General features: G+C 47.4%; 1 protein-coding gene across 7 annotated transcripts in view; it reads left to right on the forward strand.

The window, feature by feature from the left end:
* The window catches only part of COL6A3 (collagen type VI alpha 3 chain), a 78,444-nt gene that overhangs the window by 14,107 nt on the left and 46,712 nt on the right, over positions 1–17,625 (forward strand). Inside the window, exons 2-7 of one of the 7 annotated variants that reach the window (XM_035006777.1) lie at positions 137–257; positions 1,782–2,399; positions 7,576–8,178; positions 11,983–12,567; positions 14,321–14,920; positions 16,221–16,793. In XM_035006777.1, the coding sequence (XP_034862668.1) occupies positions 167–257; positions 1,782–2,399; positions 7,576–8,178; positions 11,983–12,567; positions 14,321–14,920; positions 16,221–16,793 (3,070 nt within the window). In that variant the 5' untranslated portion in view covers positions 137–166. The remainder of the gene's footprint in view (positions 1–136; positions 258–1,781; positions 2,400–7,575; positions 8,179–11,982; positions 12,568–14,320; positions 14,921–16,220; positions 16,794–17,625) is intronic. The other 6 variants (XM_035006778.1, XM_035006779.1, XM_035006780.1 and 3 more) reach the window with 6 other exon arrangements.

Consider the following 17,625-nt stretch of genomic DNA (forward strand, 5'->3'; position numbering starts at 1 on the left):
ATATAATCACTAGATTCAAAGATTCTCATGTATTGTTTAGTCAAAACTACATGTCATAAAAGGGATAAATCCTTGATGTACTAGTTTGTAATCTGTCGAAACTGATCATTTTACTTTGCCCTATTTTCTCGTTCAGGTTCCCACTTGGTGCTTAGACACATTCAAAATGAGGAAACATCGGCATTTGCCCTTGGTGGCCGTGTTTTGTCTCTTTCTCTCAGGCTTTTCTCTTACCCATGCCCAACAGCAGCAAGCAGGTAAGATCCAGAAACATTTCTTACTTTTATTCAAAGGAGTATGTTCTCTGATTGTAGATCTTAGACCTCACGAGCTTGAGATAGAACTTAGACATACTTTGAAAGGATGGTGAAGCCCTTTGTTACAGGATGTTCATTCAGCATACAGACTTTTCCAGATGCTCTGTATCCAGGGAGAGACGGCTTATTTTTACTAAAACTTGGGTTTGATATCTTGGAGTTGGTTTGCAGGTGGTTTGTTTTTACACTGGGTATGAGCAGAAGGTTTGTTTCACAAATATTTTACCCAATGAAGAGCTTTTCCACATTTCTGGCACTGGTTTGGTCTCACAGCATATAAAACCAGGACAAGACAATTATTGAGAATAAACATTTTTCTTGAAAACAGAACACATAGATCACCCTCCCTCTATAACTCTGGGCACAAAAAGACATTTTTCATCTAGAATCACCCCATCTTTAAAAAAATTAGTTTCTCAAACCGTTTTAAAAAATAGATGTGAATTAACCCTCTCAAGAATTTGCTTGCAGAGTTTTAGAAAACTGAGAAGTGCTTCACGCATTGTGAGCTCAGAGGGATGGCCTTGGGTCTTCTTCTTCTTTGCCTGGAGAGTGGGCCTTGGGTAGGGATTCTCCCACTGGGCTCCCTGGTCCTTAGACGGCAGGGAGCTGAGCTCCACCTCACGGAAAGGGGAGCATTACTTGGGGCATCTGGGCAGCCTAAGGTAAGTAGAGTCCAGGAGCCGGCTGTGTGAGGCCAGCCTGGCCCACAGCGCAGAAGGGCACTCGGCCCCCCCATAGCCTGGCACCCTGAGCCCCCTGCTTCCACTTTCGAGAGAGGACTGGATTCATCTTTGAAAAAGATAAATAACATCCCACATCTGCAAAGGCTTTTCTGGCCCTGAGAAAGATATAGTAACTAGTTAGAGTACCTTTCTTCATGCTAAAAAGACAGAAAAATGAGACACTGCCTTTCACTACAGTTACATCAGCCTTCCCTTAAGGAACACCTCTTTATTACATTTATTTTTCTCGCAAATTACCCAAAGCGGCGGAGGCTAGTTGATGTAAAGCAGTAGAAGTTTTCACGGTTCCTTCTTCTCAAGGCCCAGTCTCAGAGCCCCGACTGAAGGATGAACTCATAAAATGCTGGTTGGCGATCTCTGATGGGATAGCCTTCTGGTCTCATCAGGTGGGTCTTGGGGCTCAAACTGTCACAAAGAATCATGTCTGAGTTAAAAGACACTCCAGGGAATGCTCCCCCTCCATTCTGGAACCTGCCACTGGCTCACGTATGGGGCTCATGGCATATGGAACTTGGGCCATATGCAGCCATTGAGTCCTCGCGCCCAGGTCCCCGCATCTCAGGTAAGTCAGCCTCCCTGCCCGTAGTGTGAGCGAGGTGCGGCTCCCTCAAGTGACAGCCCAGTTCAAGCCCAGACAGCGTAGGAAGGAAGGTTTTGCGCCGATGGGAAGTCATTGCCTGAACAGGAGAAAAATCTAAACCAATGTCTTTTTTTAAAGATGTCAAAAATGGTGCTGCTGCCGATATAATATTTCTAGTGGATTCCTCTTGGAGCATTGGAAAGGAACATTTCCAACTTGTTCGAGAGTTTCTGTATGATGTTATAGAATCTTTAGCTGTGGGAGACAGTGATTTCCGTTTTGCTCTGGTCCAGTTCAACGGCAACCCACATACCGAGTTCCTGTTAAATACGTACCGTACTAAGCAAGAAGTCCTCTCCCACATTTCCAACATGTCCTATACTGGGGGAAGCAATGAGACTGGAAAAGGATTAGAATACGTAATGCAGAACCACCTCACTGAGGCTGCTGGAAGCCGGGCCAGTGACGGAGTCCCTCAGGTTATCGTAGTGTTAACCGATGGACACTCGGACGACGGCCTTGCTCTGCCCTCAGCGGAACTTAAGTCTGCTGATGTTAACGTGTTTGCAATTGGAGTTGAGGATGCAGATGAAGGAGCATTAAAAGAAATAGCAAGTGAACCGCTCAATATGCATGTTTTCAACCTAGAGAATTTTACCTCACTTCATGACATAGTAGGAGACTTAGTGTCCTGTGTGCAGTCATCCGTGGCTCCAGAAGGGGCTGGAGGCACAGACACCCTTAAAGACATCACAGGTAATGGCAACATGGCCAAGCTGCTACCCGCCTCGCTGTTCTTTGGAGATAAGCTTGGCCACCGCTGGTGTTCGAGCAACACTGTAGCTAGTCGTGGGCGGGTGCAAGCGGGAAGAGATGGCTGTTCACGGGTCTAAAAACAAAGGTTTGACCGTGCCCTGGAGCTCCTTCGGAAATAGAGCTCTCACCTACCTCCAAGAGGGTGTTTTTTTGAACGCTTAAATTTGAACTCTAAAAATACCCCCATCTGCTATTATGATCCCCCACGAGGTACTCCTACGATCCCTAGCAAAGGAAGCCTCTGTGTAGCGAGCCAGGCGTCTAGCAAAGAGCCCTCGCACCTGTTACCTGAACAGAGAGCCTGTTTCCTGGAAAGAAGGCTCCCGGCCGGAAGGCCATGCGGAGCTCACAAAGAGAGAGTGATAGAGAGGCAAGAGGATCTTCTTGGGAAGGAAATCCAGAATGGTAGTGAGTCAGTGCCTGCAACAGCCCACGCAGGGGTCCTGCCTTGGGGAAGAGGGGGGAAGACAGGGACAGTGGTGTGGAGCAGGATGGGGAGGAGCCCTAGAGGCAGCCGGGTGTGCGACCCGGGGAACGCCACCACCGTGTACAGAGGGAGACCGAGGGCGGACCGTGGGCGTGCAGTAGTTAGTGTCCAGTGATGCTCACAGGCCCACGTGGCCCTCATGTGCATAGGGTGCAGTGGACAGAGGGCCACTGGGGAGGGGGCAGCTGGAGACTTGGGAGGCTGGCGCTCAGGAGGGTTAGCCACAGAGATGTTAAAGTCTCTGGAGATGAGCACAGGGTGTGCAGCATGGACCCAGGCTGAGCGTGATGGAAAGGAATCCCTTAGGAAGGTCGACGATCCCTTCGGGGCACATAGCTGCCCCGAGGAGGAGGAGGAGGAGGAGGAGGAGGAGGAGGTGGATGATTCTTCGAAGGAGGAGTGAGCGGGGAGCAGCCTGGGCAGGCAGGCTCCACACTGCACCCAGGAAGTGACCACAGGAGCAAGATCCATGGCCGTGGCTTCTCCTAAGCTTTCCAAAGTTGTTGCCATGCAGGGGCTCAGAGATAAGAGGCAGGAGGCTGGGTGGCCGGCGGAGAGTCCATCTCTTGTTAATTCAACACATTGGGTGGAGCAGGGAGAAGAAAGAGTTGAGATTTTGAGGCATAAATTGACCAATCTAAAGGGCCACGTGGGAGGGTCTGGTGGAAAGACAGGAGGGGCATGAGGAGTCTGGAGAAAGGTAGAGCTTTCTGGATTGTGGTCAGGATAATGGGGGAGTTGTAGGGACACAGTATGGATGTCAGGTTCCCATAACAGATTCAGAAAGCAAAGGCTGGGGAAGAAGTTGACTAGTTGTCAGGAGAAGGAACCGGTCATCTTGGGCAGAGCTTGGAGGAGAGAAGGGTTCCAGAACTAACCAACCCCAAGTTGTTTCAGAGAGTGGTCTCCCCAGTGGTCACCCATGATCTCAGCTGTGACAGGGGTGGGAAGGCTAACACCCCTGCCAGCAGGTCTTATCTCTGACAGAGGAGTGAGTAATGGCCTCGATCATTTACTCTTAACCCCGGAAGATGTCCTCTGCTACACGTGACATGCCTCATTTATGTTTTATGATGGACGTGTCAATCCTGCCAGATTATAGAAGGAGCTGGGACCCCCCAGAGCATCCCGAACCAAAACCTCTGGGCCACAAGGCAATGACATGAGGGTATTTATGATGACCTATCCCAATCTCTACAATAGTCTCAGTGTCAGTAATTCACCATCAATCACATTTCTGAACGGAAGAGTAAGAACTAATCCACTGTCCATACAGTGAAGGGATCAGTAGAGAAACAGGACATCTTTTCTTGAGTGCCGGTTTGGCCAAGTCAGGAAAAAGAGGGGATGAGTTTGCCTTTATGTTTAACCATTCTATCAATGAACAAGGAGCCTGTCGATATAGTCTGTTTCCACACAGACGATAAAACCTTTGTTTTTATGCCAAGGAAGCATCTCTGTCTTCTAGTGTCCAAGCCACGAGCAGCGCCAGGGTGGAATATTAATCTGTTTATGTTGTCTTTTCTGATTAACTTCACTCTGCAATTCCTCCAGTATCACAGCCCATTGCATGTTCCACAGCCAAAAGTAAAATAATAATCATTCTCTGCTTACAGTTTTTGGGAAAGGTAGTCAGAGGACAGTAGAGAGATTGCTAGTAAGTTAGCAACTGTCTTCCCATTACCTGTAGGTGTATGAAATGTTAATGGTCCCCACTGTTCTAAATGAACTCTACTCAAGTCATCAGTCTCCAAAGGTTGTGTTTTTAAAAATCTCTTTGTCATTCTTTTATAAATCTTTTATAAAAGAGTATCACTAAGATACAAAACCTTTGCACTGAAGCAAAAGCTAAAAGTGGTCTGTATTCAGTGAGGATTTCAGTGTCAGCCTTATTTTCTTTGCAAAATGTAGGTTTAAAGAACTCACAAAATCCATCTACAATTTTGTAGACTTGCATAGGAAATACATATGTGATCTTTTTTATTTTTCTTAAAAAGAGGAAGCATCCCATGAGCTCAGGAAGGCATTGTGCCACACAAATGCGCTCAGGGAAAGAGTGTTTCCAACAGTGTTAAAGGAGCCTGATGTTTCCATGGACATTGTGAAGCTTCTCTATAGAAAATGCCACAGAGGGTGTGATACACGAGCTGTTAAAGCAGAAAACCAGACAACCTCCTGTTTTTAAGTTTAGTTACAGCTGGTTATCCTTAGAGTTGATATTGGTCATTGGTTTGGCTTGCTGTACACAAGAACCCATAGCTCTTGTGCTTGTCTGAGGCTTTGGTTCTCCTGGATAACATAGCATGCCCTTGTTCGTCCCATCATTGTGTGCATCAGAGGACAATGTTGTTTTTTCAGTGATGACAAATTATCCAACATGTTTCTATGACCTCCTGCATGCAGTCCAGCCTTTAGGAAGAGAAAAGTTCAAGGATTTTCCCACAGGGCTTCTCTTCTTTATGTACTCCTGTAAACTGCAACCAAAAAATAACAATGTGATAAATTAATTTAAAAGTAATCAACGAATCAGGACTGTGTCATCCTGTGCTTTAGGTATCGTTTTCCTCTTCTTGACCCTAGGCTCATAGCTAATCCTTCTTTTAAATGACCTGGTATGTGGAGTCAGCGGCCAATCTTCCACTGTCTCTCTGGGGCATTTGTTCAGGCCTGGGAAATGTTGAGGAATACGGTGGTGTGCCTGACATAGCGTCTGGCCCCAGTGACGCTAAGCACCATTTCTGTGGCACTGCATCCTCCCAAAGATCCCTCAGGAATCTTAAGTTTTGGCTAAAGACTAGCAAATGCTTTGGTGTTCTTAGCAAAGGCCTACTCTTATTTAGTACTTGGGTGTGATGTTTATTAAAAATATGAGATCTTAATTACTGTAGCAAATTATCCCTCTCATTAGATCTCACATTTCCAAGTTAATATCTTCCCCCATGCAAGGAATTCATCTGCAAAAGTGTCAGGGATTTTGTGGGAGTGAAAGAAAGAGCCTTTCTGATTCTAGCAATCCCTGGCTTGGCTGACCCTGTGAGGGAACTTGGGGAAGAGCGTAATGTCACTATAGCAAAATTCTTTAGTTTTATGAGATCAGATTTGTATCCTGTGTCCATAGTGAAAATGAAAGCAATTTTGCTGGCACAAGGAAAAATTCATTTTAAACATAAAATATTCACTGTCGTTAAAAAGGTCAGAATGAATAGTTTTATATATATATATAGTGTTGTAATTATATCGAAAATACAGCTTCCTAAAATCTCAGAATATAAATATCCCATATGCTCCCATAGAATCTTTTCCTGTTCCTGACGTGCACTTAAGTTATCAAAAAACATTCACCAGACTAATTTGGCGTTTCCTCCAGTTTTAAATCAGTCTGATATAAATGTTCTAGCTGAGCCTTTGAAATATTCTACTCAGGTTTCTAAATTATTGATTGCTATTCCTTACAGAGTGCTTCTGTGAAACCCCCCATTCTTCCTAATGGGGTGGGAGTGTCTAGCTTGCCATTGCAGGGAGAATAGAGGCCTAGGTCTCTGTTTTTATGTCCATCTGTAAAACCCCAGAGCTAATTCTGATTCAGGGTTTATTAGAGGCTCATGGGCTCACTAGGCAGTCAGTTTAGGGTGTCATAAAAATAAGGTTGGATAATTATGTCATGACTGGTTTCATATCACTCTGTTTAACATTGTTCTGCATTATGTGATTGAATACAGAGGCAATAGCAAAAACACACAACAACACATTTAGCCTAATCCCAGACCCACATGAGAGTTCCACACAACTAAACCTCATATGAGAAAGGAAAAGACCTTGATGTAACGAGCACTGGGTGTTACATACAACTGATGATTCACTGGACTCTACATCTGAAACTGATGATACACTATATGTTAACTAATTGAATTTAAATAAAATAGGTTATTAAAAAAAGAAAAGATCAAACCAAACATCTATGAGGGTATTTTTAAGATGAGAACTTCAAGTGTAGCTTGAGTTCTTCCTTTCTAATTCACAGAGTTGCGTGCCTGCGCCATTTTGGTTTTTAAAGAAAAGAGAAGAAACTGTTGCTCAGAGAATTGTTTAACATGCTGGGGTGATAAGTCATCAAACCCTGAATCTGAGATTCTATTTCCCAGCTGTGGATTTGGACAAAGAAAATTCCTATAATCACTTGGGGATTGTAAGAGAAATGTCCAAAAATTACAAATCTTGTTTGGACCTTTGGGAATAGTACACACTCCCTTATCTTTTCCTGTGGGTATGATAATGCACAATTCCAAGCAACAACATCTCCCTCCAAATTTCCTAGAAGTTTCTAGAATACGTACCAATGATTTCTCAGACAAGTGAATATGATGTTTTAATGTGTAACTACAGAGATGGTGCAAATGAAAATTTGATATAAATGCCCCATTTTACACCATGGTTCCTAAGAAGTTGCCTCTTATCCATTCAGAATGCAGAACTAAAAGAGAATTTCACACTCCTTAATCAACATGTGTTTTGTGTGTCCATATTTCGTGTTTCTTATTGGTTTCCAAAGAAACATGTCAGAACACTGAACGATGCATGTGGTCACTTGTTCTAACGCTTTCACATTTTTTGCATTTCTTTCTTTTAAAGCACAAGACTCTGCTGACATTATTTTCCTTATTGACGGATCAAACAACACCGGAAGTGTCCATTTTGCAGTCATTCGCGACTTCCTTGTAAATCTCCTTGAGAGACTCTCAGTCGGAGCTCAGCAGATCCGAGTGGGGGTGGTCCAGTATAGCGATGAGCCCAGAACCGTGTTCTCCTTGGACACCTACTCCACCAAGGCCCAGGTTCTGGATGCAGTGAAAGCCCTTGAGTTCACTGGTGGGGAGCTGGCCAATGTCGGCCTTGCCCTTGATTTCGTGGTGGAGAACCACTTCACCCGGGCTGGGGGCAGCCGAGTGGAGGAAGGGGTTCCCCAGGTGCTGGTCCTCATAAGTGCTGGGCCTTCTAGTGACGAGATCCGCGACGGGGTGGTAGCACTGAAGCAGGCTAGCGTATTCTCCTTTGGCCTCGGAGCCCAGGCCGCCTCCAGGGCCGAGCTTCAGCACATAGCTACCAATGACAACTTGGTGTTTACTGTCCCGGAATTCCGTAGCTTTGGGGACCTCCAGGAGCAATTACTGCCGTACATTGTTGGCGTGGCCCAAAGGCACATTGTCTTACAACCGCCAACCATTGTCACAGAAGGTACGTATGTTCTTCTCGCCATCCGTGGGGAAGTGGGGGGTTTTGTGTGTTGGTTTTCATAGAAGTAAGGCAGGCTCCTACAGAATGATTCGCCTCAGGAGAACCTGTAAGTACCCACGGTGGAGTCCTTCTGACGTGTGCTAGCTCTTGGTTGTGATGTCTGTGTTTGTTGTGGTGTTGGAAAAAGACACAAGATCTGGGAGTGAGTGGGAAGCTCATGTTAATGCATGCATTGTCAAGGAAGTGTGCTTTGAAGGTGAATTTAGGAGAGCTGTTCCTCTGAGGTTGGCGAGCATCATTGTATTGTTTACTTATGGTCCAGTCATCTGAAAAACGGAGCTCAGGGGCCTATGGCAATTCTGGGAAAATTGGTCCCGGACAATGGCACTGCCTCGAAGCCAGCGTGTTAAGAGGTGTGCTCGTAAGCAGGTGCAGGCTGCCCCGCAGGGTCCTCTCTCTGGCGGGTTTCGAGAGCCACACTTTGAAGGTAAGCAACAACACAGCACTCACTTGGAATATTTAGGAGATGCTGTTTGCCTATGGTTGTTGAATTTCTGAGTTGTTCTTTTGAGTGGTGAAATCATGACATACCTTCAAACAGAGGGCCTTTGGCAAAAGAGCCCAACTGGAATCATTTATAAACATAAAACAAATCCCATCACCTAACAAATATACATGTAACAAGTGTGGGAGGCGAGAATGTGTTTTCAAAATGTAAAGAAGAGTCCAGCTGTGCTTGAGGCTGTGACAGTTAAGATTCAGGCAGACCCAGTGGTACCAAGTTACCTTAACTGGTGATCTCACCTGCCTGCCAGAGATTACCTGTGGTATTCTGCATTATTGCTGGGTAGGGAAACCAGAGTTGATGCCCAATTCCATCCTGAAAATCCCCTTGATGTTTCTAGACATCCCTCTGATTGGAATACCACCTATGGAGGTTTCTCTGGACTTGTACAGTTCTGGAAACAAACAGATGGTTTCCATAGGTTCCGTCCACATTGAGGAAACACCAAAGCTGTAGCTAGCAGACCCGGCCTTGGTCCTGGGTCTTATGGTAACCAGGTGATCCTTGTCAGGCTGCACAACCTTTCTGGGCTCCCAATTTCTTGAATTTATGACAAAGGAGCTACACTGGATGAAGACATTTTTGTTCCAGGAGAAGCTTCATGTTCTTCTTCATGGGTTGCACATTGCTTTCATTTCAGTTCTCCCAAGCTAGAGTGTTAGCTCCTCACTCACAGACAGTCTCTTTGATCATTGTGACCATTTGTGACTATTCAACAAAGATCCTTGGCTTTCTGGTGTGAGCTGGACAGTTTGCCAAGCACCGGAGACACAGTGCTGGTGGATGAGAGAGACGTGGGCACTGACCCGTTACAGGATAAAGGGGAGATGGTGGAAACGTAAGCCAGTGACCAGACGCAGTATTCCGAGTGTGAGAAGGTAGATGAGGGCAGCCTGGGGCTGTGAAGGGAAGAACAGGGGGAGGGAACTTTGGATGGGATGGCCAGGGAAAGCGGGTTAGAGAAGCTGCAGGATAGAAAGGGGACAGCAAAGGGACGGTGCTCCAGGTGCGGTGTCCCTGCAACACCAAGGAGCCTGGACTCTTTCCAGAACTGTTGGAAGGCAGCGGGGCTGGAGCTCACTTGATGCACGGAAGGCTGGAGCTGAGGGACTGCCCTCCGGTGGCTCTGGTTTCTCAGGGACCTACCTGTGTGGTGAGATTGGGTGTGGGCGTGGGCCAGTCTGAGCCGAGAGCAGGGGATGAAGTGGTCATTCTGGGGGCTGGGAGAGCAAAGCTTGCAGGAGAGCACTGGCCGTCGTGGGCTGGTGCAGATTACCCCGAGGGTGGGCTGCGGAGCAGGGGGAACAGATCTGGGGCCTGGCGTGGTGGAGGCAGGGGGAGCATGAGTGAGCACCAGGTGGAGGCTAGGCCGAGGTGGGGGGGTGGCAATCTCCAGAGACAGTAAGGGTAGGTGGGGCCTGAGAAGCAGGTGCGGGGTCAGGGGCAGGGCAGGAGGACGGGCTTTACTGGGGGCCGAAGTCCCTAGTCGCTGAGGATGGGGGGAGTAGGGTGGAGACAAGACAGCACCAAGAAGCGACAGGAGGGGTCCGGATGTTTGTAGACAGCAATGTGGCAGAGCCAGGGCAGTCACCCCCGGTCCTGGGCTTGTGAGGTCTGGGGGGATGTGGTGTCCTGGGAGTGCGCTGGTGACTGTCACCACTGGAGGTGAGGGCAGAAGCCCACTGATTAGCGGGACCTTAGGTTCACCTCCCAACAAAGGTATTTCAAACCCAGTTCCAGCAGAAGACAGCTCTGTTTGGGTGGGCATCACATGCCAAGAACGAGGATGCACTTACTGGAGGGGGAGGGGAGGCTGCCACTCAACCAGCTGAGGGAGTCAGCCTGGGTTATCGGAGATGACAGTTGACCTGTCTTTCTATTCATCTATGGTATATCTTATATACGTATATGCCTGCACATACATGGAATGAAGGAATCTCTGCATTTATGGTCTCAGGATCAACTTCTGCGTCAGGGGTGGAGGAGGGCTGTGTGTGTGTGAGTGCATGCATCCGGGCAGGCTGACGATCCGTGTGTGCGTGAAATGTACATGTGTGGTTAACTGTATATTTGTATGTATGTGTGTCTTCTATGTATGTGTGGAGGGGAGGGGAAGGCAGGGCTATGTCACACTCTGTCTTTCGCACATACACATAGTAAGAATTTCATGTGTCTGCACGTCTCTATGGAACGTTTAAGGACTTGGAACTCATCGTCTACACCACAAACTGCGGACAAAGCAATGGTCTCCGCATGCCTGTCCCTGGATGCTTTGTGTTCATGTATGCATTTACATGTTTTCTCTATAATCCACCCGAGAGTGTGGAGTCATGGAGGCCTCTTTATGTCCAGATAATTATTTAATAAAGGGCAAGCACTCCTGCCTCCGCTTTAACCATTGACATCCTTCTAAGTCTTGGAAGCCCTAGCAGGGGTTTGGATTGGGTGTCAGGTCTGACCCAGTTCTTTGTGCCCGCGGCTCAGGTGGGCTGCCTGTGTGTCATGCAGCAGGTGGACCCAAGTTTATAGTCACGAGGCAGTGACCTCGTCCAGATGCTTTTGCTGTGCGGTTTATCACAGTCCTAACACGGAACTTAGCCCCTTCCTGCACTCGGTGCAGTCAGTGCAGGTCTCTTACATGGAAATCCTTCTGTGCCACTTGCTGGCTTTGACATCGATTTCCTTTCTCTAAGTTTTATGATGTCAAGTAATTGGTTTTTTTTTTTTTTCCTTTGCCTGAAAAATCCAGGCATGGAGAGTAGAACGGAAGGGAATGGGGATGTTCACGCTCTGTCATCCTGGTGCTAGATGTTCATGACGTCACGGGTGTGAAACAAAAGACCCTCTGGGTAGACACTGATGCTCCTTTACTCATTTAAGCTATGGCTTCATTCTTGACTCTCAAATCTAACCTATAGACTTTTGGCAGAAAAGAGCTTCCTGGCTTTTTTAACTGACAATGTGCTAAACAGGTGGTTACTAAAACTCAATTTGTTTTTGTGCGACTATTTTGTAAAAAGTACCTAGGAGCGGGTGGGGGTGGGGGGATCAGGAGCCCAAGCTGCTACCCCATAGGGAGGATGTGTGTATTCCGACAGATTCTCCTGGGGCTCCCACTGACTGCACACTGGCCAGAGCAAACGGGAGTGCCCTCGGGGTCGAGTTAGCTGTATGGAGAGTCATAGTTGAATGTGCTAGGTAAGGCCGTTCTACTCACCTTATAATGTTGCTACCTACAGTCATTGAAGTCAACAAGAGAGACATAGTTTTCCTGGTGGATGGCTCATCCGCACTGGGACTGGCCAACTTCAATGCAATCCGCGACTTCATTGCCAAAGTCATCCAGAGGCTGGAAATCGGACAGGATCTTATCCAAGTGGCAGTGGCTCAGTATGCAGACACTGTGAGGCCAGAGTTTTATTTCAATAGCTACCCCAGTAAAAGGGAAGTCATTACCGCCGTGCGGAGAATGAAACCCATGGAAGGCTCAGTCCTGTACACGGGCTCGGCTCTGGACTTTGTTCGGAACAACCTGTTCACTAGTTCGGCTGGCTACCGGGCCGCCGAGGGGGTCCCTAAGCTTCTGGTGCTGATCACAGGCGGTAAGTCCCTAGATGAAATCAGCCAGCCTGCCCAGGAGCTGAAGAGAAGCAGCATCATGTCCTTTGCCATTGGGAGCAAGGCTACCGACCAGGCTGAGCTGGAAGAGATTGCTTTTGATTCCTCCCTGGTGTTCATCCCCACCGAGTTCCGAGCCGCCCCTTTGCAGGGCGTGCTGCCCGGCTTGCTGGCGCCTCTCAGGACCCTCTCCGGAACCTCTGAAGGTATGCTGGGGAGGAAGTCAGACTCACGGCAGGGTGGGTCTGCAGGCAGAGCCTTTGAGAAAAAACAAAACAAAACAAAACCAAGTTTTATTTGTGCTCAGCTGAGAGACAGGTCTTAAATGATGGAAACAACTTAAATGGTGGAAACAAGAGCCATAAACAAGATTTATTTCAGGCTTCCTTTTACCCTGAGTTGGGGATTGTGTGACTTGAATGCCATGTGATACAACTGTATGTCTTAAAATGTCGTATGATAAGAATTGTATGACTTCACATGTCATCAAATAGAAATCATATGACGGAAACTATAGGGCCAGGAGCCACCTGTCCTTCTAGCTTCTGGCCTAGGGGGGTCACTTCTAGTTGTTACCTCTTGTCAGATCGCAGGTCTGTCTCTACTGCTGACTCCCATTCAGCCTGCTTCTGCCACCACCAAGATGTGGCTTGGCTCTGGCTTTCCTGAGCCCACAGTCCCCACTCAGTGGCCCAGCCCCCAGTAGCGCAGAATGTTAACCCTCTCTCTCTTCTCTGAGGGATTTCCCTTCAGTCCTTGAATGGGCGTGGAGATTAAAAACCCAGTGGTTTCTAAAATCTTTCACTTAATATGATTATCAGTGAAAAGTTATTTTCAAAGACACGATAACAGTCTGTGAGCTCACTCGCTGGATGAGTACAGTTCGCCGTCCTTAACGAAGATGAATATCACGGAAACAAGCTTTTCCGCCTCACAACCTCACCACTGGAAGACTGTTGGCTGCATGACCCATATTGCATGATGCATGCTTTCTCCTCAGGCTCTCTGCTCTTCTGAAAGCCTCTCTCTCTCTTCCTTCCTTCAGACTTCCATTCCACACTCTCATAGCCAAAGTCATTTGATAGGACACAGGATAAAATTAGTTGTCAAGTTGAAATTTTAGTGAGACACCAGGGAAGAGATGGGAGATAATTTTTTTTTAAAGGCAGGTAGTTAAGTATGCTGCTACAAATTCTTTAATTTGAGAACTGTTCTCTTGAATCTTCACGTGCCTATCCTCAGCCAAGCATGGCAAATAGCCTTTTTGCATTTTAACACGTTTCCATGATCCTATTATCTCACTCTGGAGGAATTCCCACGGGCACCCCATGGGATTATTGCCAGGCGATGCCGTGACTCCCAACAGAAGAGAACCAAGAGAGAAGGACAAAGGGATCGTCCTAGGAATACTTCAGGATGAGAACAGCACAGTTTTATTAATTTTTTGTCTAGCCTTCAGGACCTCGTGTTCTCAGGTGACTTGGGCTAACACTTCTAATCTATCTGTGAGTGGAAATCTCTCTGCAGATGTGTAGAGGTGAGCCCGGGGGACCCGGTCTCACCCGTGTAAGGCTGGCCCGGGGGACCCGGTCTCACCCGTGTAAGGCTGGCCACGACCACCGCCATAAACCTGAGTGAGGCAGAAAGGCAGGGCACGCTGGTCGCTTCACTTCCGGGGAAGGAAGGTTCTGCTTCGAGGATTCTGATCACTTCTGTTGGTTGCAAACCCTCTCACTTTGGCACTCTCTCTCTCTCCACGAGCCCACTTGGTTTCGCCAACTTGGCTATCGATTCGCCTCACAAACACCAGCTACCACTAGAGGAAAATATGCAGCCTTCCGCCATATTTTACGAGCCGGATATGCTTTGCCTCACCGACAGTCTGTGTGCTCTAGACGTTGGCATGCGTGCCCCTCGGGGTTGTGTACGTCTCACTTTGTTTTCTGTGCTCCACTGCAGTTCACGTAAACAAAAGGGATATCATCTTTCTTTTGGATGGATCGCTCAACGTTGGAAAGACCAATTTCCCTTACGTGCGGGACTTTGTCATGAACGTAGTTAACAGCCTCGATGTCGGAAGCGACAATACCCGTGTCGGTTTAGTGCAATTTAGTGACACTCCCGTAACAGAGTTCTCCCTAAACACATACCAGACAAAGGCAGAGTTGCTGGCCCACCTGAGGCAGCTGCAGCTCACGGGGGGGTCGGGCCTGAACACGGGCACGGCCCTGGGCCATGTCCATGCCCAGCACTTCACCGAAGCTGGTGGCAGCAGGATCCGCGACCACGTGCCGCAGCTCTTGCTGTTGCTCACAGCCGGGCGGTCTGACGACGCCTACCTGCCGGCCGCCAACGCCCTAGCACGCGCAGGCGTCCTCACCTTCTGCGTGGGCGCTGGCCAGGCGAGTAAGGCAGAGCTTGAGCAGATTGCTTTTAACCCGAGCCTGGTGTATCTCATGGATGAGTTCAGCTCCCTGCCAGCTTTGCCTCAGCAGCTGATTCAGCCCCTAACCACTTATGTTAGCGGAGGTGTGGAGGAAGTGCCCCTCGCCCAGCCAGGTAAAGCTCCCCGACTGCGCGGGGCTCCCTTCCCCAACACCTCCCCCGGGGCGGGGGGCGCGGGGCAGGTGGCCCAGTCTGAACAGGAGAGCCTGCTGAGCTGTAGAACCAAGACTGGGCATCTGGGGTCGAAGTATTTTGGATGGGGGCTTTGAGACACTGTACCAGCAAGCTTAGATCCTCTGTCTAAAGGGAGTTCGTTCATGAAAGAAAGTCTAGAAGATCCAGCTTCTGTTCCTCCCATCTTATCCACAACCCCCCTCTTTCTTGCCCCAGTGCCTGTGAAGGCTCTGGAGCACAGATCCAGAATGGAAGTGAGAGCAAGAGGGATTGAGTCCCTTTCATACGGGAGAATGCATCGGGGTTGTTCACAGATGGAAATTATTTATATGATCTTTTTTTATGTTCAAAATCCGCTGAAGGTAGAAAATCATTATTATTTTTTAATAAACCCAACAAGGGCTGCATCTTTATGTGATGACAAAATGATTTCCCAAGGAAGCCTGGACGATTGCTATCACTGCAAATTAGTACGGTGGTGAGATTCGGACGCATTGGATCTGCCAGCTTGCTGACATCACACAGATGGGGAGCAAGACTGAGACAACTGAAACCTAATCAAAATACCTCTAAGAACTCTTTGAGCTGAAAATAATGCTCACGTGATATTTCGTAGCCCCCTGTGGGCCGTCCTCCCTGTTTTCTGTTGGCTAAGTACAGCAGGCTGGGATGCACTGATAGACAGTATGACCCACAGAGTAATGATGGGCCCTCTTTGGGGTCCTAGCCCATAACCTCAGAGTTAGGAGAAGATAATCCAGTTAGAGCAGATAGGCGTCAACTCATTTATCCTTGGGTGGTTAACCCATGTCAGCCTTTGTTGCTAGAGATGGGTCAATTCTTAAGCAAAAGGACTGTATGGACCACATTTTAAATAGTTTAATTTATAACAATTGGAAAACACTGTTCTCCTAGGGTGACTACCTCCTGATGCAAGGATAGGACCCTCTGGGGCTTCCACTGTCTTGTTCTGTTGAAGAAGCATGATGCTTAGATTGGGTAGACCCATCCAGTTCTATCTAGTCCTTGGCAAATATGCACTGCTTTGAAATGGGACATTTTAATGACAGCTGGTGCTTTAAGTTTTGACAGTGGGTGTTCTCCTTCCTTGCTGGTACAGTGATCATCAGGTGAATTGTGTGACCTCCCATTACCAAATGCTAGTGGTGCTGGGCTGAAGTCACATCGGTGCCTGTTACATTCTCCTCCCTCACTGTGTCCCAACCTACTTTTGTTGTAGAAAGCAAGCGAGACATTCTATTCCTCTTTGATGGCTCAGCCAATCTTGTGGGCCAGTTCCCTGCTGTCCGCGACTTTCTCTACAAGGTTATTGATGAGCTTGATGTGAAAGCGGAGGGAACCCGGATTGCGGTGGCTCAGTACAGCGATGATGTCAGGGTGGAGTCCCGTTTTGATGAGCACCAGAATAAGCCCGAAATCCTGAGTCTTGTGAAGAGAATGAAGATCAAGACCGGCAAAGCCCTCAATCTGGGCTATGCCCTGGACTACGCACAGAGGTACATTTTTGTGAAGTCTGCTGGAAGCCGGATCGAGGATGGAGTGCTTCAGTTCCTGGTGCTGCTGGTTGCAGGAAAGTCATCAGATCGTTTGGACACACCTGCACTCAACCTGAAACAGAGCGGGGTGGTGACTTTCATATTGCAGGCCAAGAACGCAGATCCTGCTGAGCTGGAGTTGATGGTGCCGTCCCCCGTCTTCATCCTGGCCACCGAGTCACTTCCCAAGATTGGAGAACTTCAGCCACAGATCGTCAATCTCTTAAAATCAGTGCAAAATGGGGCACCGACACCAGGTATGGCATAGAGATTCTGGTTGCTTCTGCAGCCCCGTTCTGCAATGCACGAGTAAGGTAGGGCTGCTGGCTCTTTCTTTTCCCACTTTAATTGTCTAACTGCTCTCAGGGCAAGTCAGGAGAATCAGGGTGACCATTAGAATATTTCATAATTAGGTAGATATTTCATAATTAGATGATAAAGATTTAGACACATCAATAGTTAAAAATCCTTTCAAAAACCCTATCTTTACTATATGCCTAATAAAAGCCACACACCATGGGTACATTATAGCTAAAACAGTCTTCAGCTTCACAGTCCTCTAATGTCTTACTTTAAGAGGGTCTCACTGTGCTGTAATTCATCCACAATTCATTCATCAAGAATATAAGGCGTGACGAGAGGCGGGTACATTCCCACCATAAATGCTGCACTGGAATTTCCAACTGCTGATCTTTATTACCATGACTTTGTGTTTAACCGCTTTCCATTTGTTGGTAAAAATGCAGTTAAAAGAGTAATTAATTTCAAGTATAACCCTTTTGATTAAAAACTGAGAATTTAGAACTTCTGCATTGACTCTTCAGCTGTACACTGTCGGGTTTGGATTGTAACCCTGACATCTGGTCTCCCTTTTCCCTTGTTGATCGACTGTGACTTGCAGCAAATCATTCAAAAGCTCCCAGCTATGTAACGTGTTGATGGTTACACAGGTTCTGCCCTCCTGTCTCTCCTCCACCCAACACTGTTTCCTGAGTACACCTCTGAAAGTTGATAATGCAAGTTCTAAAATAAAGGTCTGTCTATCTATCTATCTATCTATCTATCTATCTATCTATCTATCTATCTATC

The sequence above is a fragment of the Mirounga leonina genome, unplaced genomic scaffold (genome assembly GCF_011800145.1).
Source record: "Mirounga leonina isolate KUSES-001 unplaced genomic scaffold, KU_Mleo_1.0 Mir_151, whole genome shotgun sequence".
Taxonomy (NCBI): Eukaryota; Metazoa; Chordata; class Mammalia; order Carnivora; family Phocidae; genus Mirounga; species Mirounga leonina.